Source organism: Dipteris shenzhenensis, chromosome 2, assembly GCF_047967505.1.
Source record: "Dipteris shenzhenensis isolate YYH24624 ecotype China chromosome 2, Dip_SZ_1.0, whole genome shotgun sequence".
NCBI lineage: Eukaryota > Viridiplantae > Streptophyta > Polypodiopsida > Gleicheniales > Dipteridaceae > Dipteris > Dipteris shenzhenensis.
The window spans coordinates 45,206,938-45,215,348 of NC_141597.1; the positions used below are offsets into that span (position 1 = coordinate 45,206,938).

At 42.1% G+C, this 8,411-nt stretch overlaps 1 protein-coding gene across 1 annotated transcript; it reads left to right on the forward strand.

Annotated features, from left to right (window-relative positions):
- Positions 1 to 3,618: 3,618 nt before the first annotated feature.
- On the forward strand, positions 3,619 to 5,124 carry LOC147904834 (GATA transcription factor 9-like). Its single transcript, XM_087395734.1, has 2 exons — positions 3,619 to 3,969; positions 4,111 to 5,124. The coding sequence occupies exons 1-2, from the start codon at positions 3,661 to 3,663 to the stop codon at positions 4,870 to 4,872; spliced, it is 1,071 nt and encodes a 356-aa protein (XP_087251860.1). The 5' UTR covers positions 3,619 to 3,660; the 3' UTR covers positions 4,873 to 5,124.
- Positions 5,125 to 8,411: the final 3,287 nt, after the last annotated feature.

The window sequence follows — 8,411 nt, forward strand, 5'->3', positions numbered from 1 at the left end:
CATTTCTAAGTGGTGTGATCAATCCTCTCTAATGAAATAAACATTATGAAGGACCTCAACTAGTGGTCAATATAGGAAGTGCAAAAATCATTGGGACATGCCTATGAGATAATATACTAAGATGGCTCTCCAATAAGTTCCCTATGACATGAAAAATGGGAGAGTCCTATTAATTAGTTATAGAGAAATAAAGAGGGGTGAAAAGGAAGAGTGCAAAGCCTATGGTCATTGTGAAAAATATCTCTCTGTATGGCTGTCTTGAGAATGTATTCACCGACGTCAAGTCACTATAAATAGGTCTGAGGACCAGTATGTGAGATGCCCTCTAATCTGCGAAGTGTGCGAGAGAGTAATGGTTGTGCCTATAACCTTCATGGCGTTCACCTCTTTGCCACTCCAAAAATGATGCGCCACCATCTAGAAGGAAAGTCATGCAGTTCTACTTCTTCTTCTCGTACTGAGCTACACCAACACTCAAATGGTCAGAGAATGGAGTAAAATCGTGTTCGATGGGTGGTAGGGTGTGGCAATCCAAATTGTGATGTTGGTTGTCGGACCCGACCAGAGCAGGCTATAACTTGGCAGGTTAATAGGGTAGGTTATATCTTAATTGGGTAAGCAAGTGAAGATAGGGAGAAATAGGAGCGATAGAAGTGCACAACAAGAAGAAGCAAGTTCACAAGATGAACAAGATGAATTCGTATTCTTACCATGAATAGGCAACGAATCAAATGTTGTCTAATTTTTATGTGGAAAAATAGGGATCGAATGGGAGTTGTAGCAAGCAAATTGGAGATTCCGTGAGTGAGATATAGATTTGAGGAATGGTGTGAGTGAATAGAAAGGGTATAGGGAAATAGCGATAGTGAGATGGCTCTCCAAAAGGGAAATTGTGTTATAATTATCCACATGGAATGTAAATGTGCACACTATGGCCAAGTAAATGTCTGCACATGCAATGTAAATGTGAACACTGTGGCCAAATAATATCCACATAAAATGTAAAGGTGCACACTATGGCCAAATAATTGCGAACTCTCTATAAAAGCCTGACATTGTTTTCAATCAAATTGTTTTCTCCAATCTCATGTCAATTTCCATTTTTCTTTGCACTTTGCGAAGTGGAATCAGGCAAGATTTGAAACATTGAAAATGGCCACAATTCTTTCCTAATAAGAAAGAGCATCACATCCCATGAGGGCTCTTTAACATATTAGTAATCTTCAAAAGTACCAACCCTTCTTTCAAAAAATTTGTCTATAAAGTTATACTTTGATAAAGGAGTAGGCATATTACTTTATAATCTATTATAGTTTTATTTATAATATTGAGAATGTAGCCCCAAGCTACACACCATAAGGATTTTGAGTTCTAAATTAAAGGTAGGCTCATGAGTCCCGAATAACTCATCTTCATTCCAAATAGTGCTAAAATTTATTGTTACAATGTGGTGAACATTAATGTGGGCATTCAACTAGAAAGGATTGATTGGACACTCAAAAAGTAGTTTATGGTTAGTGAAACAATTCCAAAATATGGAAGTTAAAGTACTTTTGAAGATGTGACTTCCTCTTGTAAAATCGATGTGCTTTGGTGATGGATCCTTTGAGCTCAATCCTCTCTCAATCAAGGGAGGCAATGAGAGGAAAGGCCTCATACATGGTGGCAAGTGGAGAACATATGAGAGAAGGTAGTACTTTATCTTGTACGACCAATAAGGTAAGTGGAAGAGGGGATTATGTGTCCATTGGAAACGCAATGGTAAAATGAGACACCTTTTGGTGTTAAATATTGCTAATTATATACGCAATGAAGACTTGAGCATATTATATTGAGTTTGAGATAATGTCCCTTATGTGCTAGGGATAAAAAGTAAGAAGATCCCAATCAAAAATGTAAGATTGATTATGTAAAATATGTAGAGGCCAAATGCCCATAGATAGTTTGTGAATCATATGTAGCAGTCTTTAGAGAAAGACAAACTAGTTTCTACTATTTAGGATATGCTTAATTTGGTGTACATGGTGCTCATAAATGATTATGTACCCATCAATTAAGGTGACCAACCACTTAAATTACAAGTTCTTACTAAAACCTTGAAGGTAGGTGCCCCCCCCCCCCCCCTCCCCCATGACTTGAATGCATGACTTGAGCATTGGAGAGCCAAAGACCGAACCCCCATGCCAAAGCATCAAAAGTATTTTCTTTTTGTGAAATAGGGTAGCCTTAAAAGTCTTAGATTGTCTCCAATGAGACCAAAGCCTTAGAATACATGTGCATTCCTCTATGTCGACGCTTCCTGCACATCCACTATGCGAGCCCCTATGCGAACGACTACTCAAAAATACCCGCTACTTTAACGATGAAGAGCGACCTCATTTTTATCGACTTTAATGGAGTGTGATTTTGCGATGAAATCGGCTATTCACTCGAAGGTGGTGTATGTAGAATAGAAGCCTTTCTCGAATTTTGAGCACCAGGGTTGTTTTGATTTCTGCATGTGAGCGTACTCTTAAGCCCTAATGGCATGGTGGGAAAGGGCTTTTTATGGCAAAAACTAGCTACTCAAGTTATGGTGAAAATGTGGATTTTATGTCATTTTCAACCCATAGATGCTTCATAAAGCCTTTTTTCGCACAAAACCATTGACCTCAAGAGCTTACAGCACATTCCTGCATTGCCTTTTGGCAACTCTCAAGTGATTCCAGGCTGCAAGAGATTTTTGCAAGAAAACATGAGAAGCTTCTCATTTAGATGAAGATATAAAACTCGAGCAACTACGTTCATGAATTGTGCTGCTTTTTTTTATGTTAGTGGGGCTCCCATATCCATTGCATAAACTTTGGCATTTGTCATTTCAGGTCCTAAAATCATGGTGGAGAGGCTAGACTATGTTCATAGACCTATGCACGAATGTGATCTCAGTGGTTTTGTGGGGAAAAAATGGGGGACCACGTGCAATGTTGGTATTAGATTTCCCCTACAAAATGACCCTGCAATGGTGTGAAGTCCTTAGAGAGCATTCCCACGACATGCTACATTCATGCAAGCAAAGGTGGTCAAGGTAGGGCACTTTTCCCATCAGTGCTTGCCTACCTTACCCGAGAAATCCCGAGATTTTAATGTCAAACATGCGGCTAGGATTGGTAGATGAGACATGTCGGTTCAACGAGGTTGAAAACCCGACTCCAATGGAAATGCCAAATACTTGGCATCTACGATTTTGGACAATTGTAGGCCGGGAGAGGAATTTTTCAGCATGTAGTAGCCTATATGTGGACTCTCGAGGTTTTTGTGAGGGGTTTGGCAAGCCACAGGCGTGTTGGCGGCGATTAGTAGCGATGCTGCTAAATTTGGTGCTGCTCGGGCTGCCAATTCTCATAAAAAGACTCCCTGACAAGAAAGCTATTAACTACAAACACAAAAATAATGACGGAATTTCGAATCGATGGGGGGGCGCGCGTGCGTGGGCCAACGTGGCAGGGGTCCACCTGACGGCCATGTGGCAGATGCGTGGAATCCACGGGGAGTGCCACGTGGACAGGGTCCTACTCGTCATCTTCTTCACTACCCCTGTTGAGTTGCTGAGTATCTTTGCAAGCCTTTTCCGCTATAGCCTCTTTGCAAGCTCTTTTCCGCCATAGCCCCTCTTCCCCTTCTATGGACCCCTTCTTCTTCCCCACCCTCCCTCGTAAACCCCTCGACCTCGAGCCCTGGCCTCCCTCCGACCCTTTCCTCGTCGATGACCTCCTTGATTTCTCCAACGACGACATCGCTGGTCCTATTGGTGAAGATATTGACTCCAATACATGTGCCGCCGCTCATGTCGCCCTCTCAGACATCTCCTCCGATTCCTCCCTCCTGCGCACGCCTGAAATCTTCAGCTTTGGCTCCGCTGAGATGCTTTCCGTGCGAACGCCTGGAGTTTCAGACGCGCACCAGACTTCCGGGGAGCCCTCTTACACGCAAGTGAGTTCTCTCGCTTCTCGTAGTTTGTTGCTCTCCTACGCAAGAATTGTGCGACAATCCCATGCCGCGTGTTTTGATCTCAATCCAACCTTTAAGGGTCTGGAAGTCTCATTCGCGGTCACTTGCTCCGCTTTTCTGCAGCCCGACGAACTCGCCGAGCTGGAATGGCTATCCGCTTTCGTTGAGGATTCTTATATCACAGACAAAACTTTGACATCAGTCCTCAATACGAATTTGAACGACGAGAAAAGGTCCAGCGGAAGCAACGATAGACAACCACATCCGAACAAGGGTCCTATGTTTGTGGTAGAGGAGTGCAATGCCTTCTCGCAAAGGTCCAACAGCCGCGGCGCCAAGGCAGTAGTAAAAGCGCGCTCTCGTGGTAAGAGGTCTCGGACAGGAGGCCGGGTGTGGTCACTTCACATGTTGCTTCCAATCTCGCCCGACAGAAGTACGCTCTCAGAAGACTTGGAAGAAGACAGCGAGTCTTCCTCTTTGGACTATGAAGCAGACGAATGCCTGCGGCAGAGCAAGAAGCCCAACCAAGGGAGTCACGCCAAGAAAATTTTCGAAAACTTTCAAGCCCGCAGGTGTACACACTGCCAAGTTCAGAAGACTCCCCAGTGGCGGGCAGGTCCCCTGGGTCCAAAGACGCTTTGCAATGCCTGCGGTGTGCGCTACAAATCTGGTAGACTAGTTCCAGAGTACAGGCCGGCCGGAAGTCCCAGCTTCGTCAGTGAAGTTCACTCCAATTCCCATAGGAAGATATTAGAGATGAGGCAGCTCCGAGAGCGACAGCATTCGCAGGTCAATACCGCCAGCGACATAAGCAGAGAGCACGAAGAAGCCAACGCTTCTGAGGAAAGCGTGACCTCAATTCTTGCGAAACGCGAAGCTGTTTAAGAGGAATGGAAATGCCTCTGCTATGGGGAGGAACATTGTTAGCTTGGGGTTTAGTGTTAGAAACTGTGAAACCCAATTGCGTAGGCAGTTGATTCTTATGAGATTTGAGCGACATGGGTTTTTGTATGGTAAGTGATTGAGCAAGGTTAGCTTAGAAACGGTCGCGAGAGGCAAATTCATTCCGGAGGCTTACATTCTGGTAAGCTGCGGATTGTTGTAAAATATGGCTTTGTAAGCTGGAATTACTGTGGAAGGAAGGAAATATGTTGGCTCTTGAACGATCACAAAACTCTAAGCGTAACAAATTCATCAGGTTAATTGTAAACTATTGGAATACAGGTTAAGAGGAAGAAAACAGTTTCCCCCTACGTATCGAACAATCCTTACGTGTAGACAACAAATGCTTACGTCTCTGGTTCATGCTCAGCGAAGATAACAGATATCGCAGTGAGGAATTGTAGGTTACAGGAACAGATATCTGCTTTTAAAAAAAATTACACGGGTTCATACAACGTTGCTACCCAATAGGTATGAGCTTCCAATCAAGAACAATATAGAATCCCTTGCAAAAACCTCAGCAGATTCTTTCGCGATTATCATCATTCGTTGGGTGGACAAGATTTTCACCGATTTTCGTTCCTTCGAAGCTCGTCACGTACGAACCGATTTATGTAGGCTATTGCGTCGAAAACAAGGCGTGGACGTTGGCGGCTGTTCTTGGGCTAGAACTTTGAGACACTTCATTATGACCTTGATGTTGTGGCATTGCCATGTGTGCTGACTTTGTCACAACTCGATGTTAAGTAGATTCTTTTATAAGGTATTGAGAGCATCAATCACGACGGTCTAGCGGAGGTGTGGCACTTGGAGCTCCATGCAGAGGCACTTGGCGCTGTCTGGTTGGCTGAGACGATAAGTTTTTGGTCAATGGATGGAAGTTTTTTTTTCCCCGCACACCCACGGACACAACTGCCTGTGGCCTACATGAGAATTGAACACGCAAAAGTTCCAAGCATGGCTCTACACAGAGATATTGAAGCTCCCGCTCGACCACTTTAGAAAAATTGTTATGGCTAGGCCAAAGTTACACTGCCTGAAATTACACTAAAAGAAAACAAATTGAATTTGCGAGACTACTAGGAAAAGACAAAGGAAATTAGGGATGGTTTATTTCGACTCCCCCCCTTTGACGAGCATAATTCTACTAATTCATAACAATGTGGAAGGAAAATTGAGATTTTCTAAGGACTATAAATACATGGCACATCAATGATTCTCAAGAGGGACTCTCACCCTCAAATGGCTAACTCAAATAGCTGGGTTCTTGATGTGACTTGGGGACTCGCGTCCATTCCCTCATGTAGAAGGCCTAGGAAGTAGCCATTTAAGTGAAATTGGAGAATTTTTTGGAATCATTTTACCCTATGGCAAGGTTCGCATGATTTTTCCAAGTTTTCAACTCAATGTGACTTGTTGGATTGATGCCTACGACCCGGGGACTTTCATTGATAGGGGGAATAGCACTAGGAGGTCTAGAGCATGGAGTCTTCTTTCCCGTTGTCCCCTCTTTTTCCCTTCCATGACATAAGCCCCTTAGTTCTCATTTGACCACTTATTACCCTCGTGGCAATGGTGAAGCTGAGTCAATTAACAAGACACTCAAGTTTATCCTCATGGGTGGTGTGTGATTTTATTACTAGTAGCACATGTTCAATGAGCAAAAATGCCCGAGATGCATTGTGGTGGCATCATTCTTGTAGGCCTTGCATTTGTAGACACTAAAACTAAGCACACAAATGACTTGAACACTATATTAGAGAATTTGGTAATTTTCAGATAGTTTGGGAATTCCCTACATGGTTAAGATTTGGCCACATGGTCAAATCTTAACTCCTTACTTGAAAGTGGAATCCACCCTTAACGCTATATTAGGGGATCCTCCCGAGTACCACTTTCAAATAAGGGGTTAAGATTTAGCCACATGGTCAAATCTTAACCCCTTATTTGAAATTGGGACTTAGGAGATTCCCAAATTCTCTACTATAGTGTTCTTGCCAGAGACATCGATTTTGGCCTTGCTCACTTAGCATTTTGACATGGAGCACAAACATAAATGGTGGAACAAAACAAGGCGATTGCTTCATTTTGCCTGGCCATGCCAAGTTTTTCTTTTGGAGCATTACGTTGTCCAAGCTCTTTCTGAAAGAATATTGATGGGAAATCATGCTAGGCTCTAAGGGATCATGCTACTTTCAATGCCCATTTCTCATTTTGTGGGAATTCAAGCCCCGAGTTCCTATTTTTTACCCGTTCATTTTCTTTGCCTTCTATTTTCACCTTTCTCGCTTTATTCACCATAACTTTTCCCTTTCCCCTTCTCCCATGTATTCATGTTACCTTGCCCCCTCCCTTTATTCGTGTTGACTCCCTTGAACCTTCCATTGTTTTGGCCCTCGCAATACTTCCCAACTTGTTGAATTTATTAAAAATATATTTTTCTATAAACACTAGTGTGAGGGACTCTTACATCATATAATTTGCCTTGTTTTTATGATCAAAATGTCTATAAGCAAAGGCTACTTAAACCCTAGAGAATTATCAAGCACTAGAAATGTGTTTTGAGTAGAAGCTTGAAAATGACAATGAGGTGATTCTTTGATTTGCTCATCCTTTCATCACAATTTGAAGTCTTGGGTTTATCCTTTTTGTATGTCATAAATCAAACTTTGAAAGGATCAACTCTTTCTCAATTCCAAGTCTTGGGCTCTTATCCCTTTTGTGGTCTCATATGTCATTCATCAAACTTTATAAGCATCAACTCCTTCACACGGCACCTTTTTCAAAGCAATCCTTTTTGGAGAGGCCAAGACGTTTTTCTTAATCTATTGTGGCGCATGATTGTCACACCATGCCTTTGTATGTGTGGAGTGGAGTCCTTTCTTGTAGGGTTGAGATCTTATAGGATATAACCCCACTTGAGGTTGATTCCATAGTGGCCCATCACATTTGAATGTCCTTCATGGATATTTTATTGCACCATCTAATTGCCTTTCAAAAAGTGTTTTGTGTTGATGCCAAACATGGCAAAACATTATCATTATTTAAAAAGTATTTGCTTCATAGGCATATGTGCATTTATCAAGCATTGTGAAGTATTTGGTTTGTAGGCATATGTGTATTTATATAGCATTTATAAAGTAGACATCATTGTTTCCAAAGTAGCTGCTTTGTTAGGAATACGTGCATTTATCAAGCACTATGCAGAGCTCCAAAGAAGACAATAAAAGTGAAGAGCAAAATGAAGAGCTTCAGAGAATGAAAGAAAAAACATAATCTCTTTAGATTTCAAGCTTGTAAACAAGCTAGTAACAATAGTAAAGCTTTGTTTCTCTAAGAATGATTTGACAATCTAATGCTTAACCATACATTGCTTTCTTGAGAGCACTGGAATGGTTTAATGTACCAAGCATATAGCTATAACATATCAACTTCAATCGAGTTAGATTCATAAACGTATGGGTGTAAATGCATGTTAATGT

What these genes read in the sequence shown, in the direction of transcription:
- LOC147904834 (XM_087395734.1), top strand. Translation starts at nt 3,661, where the DNA reads ATGGACCCCTTCTTCTTCCCCACCCTCCCTCGTAAACCCCTCGACCTC. An exon ending in GGGAGCCCTCTTACACGCAA is followed by an intron (nt 3,970 to 4,110) that starts GTGAGTTCTCTC and finishes GCTTTTCTGCAG; the next exon opens with CCCGACGAACTCGCCGAGCT.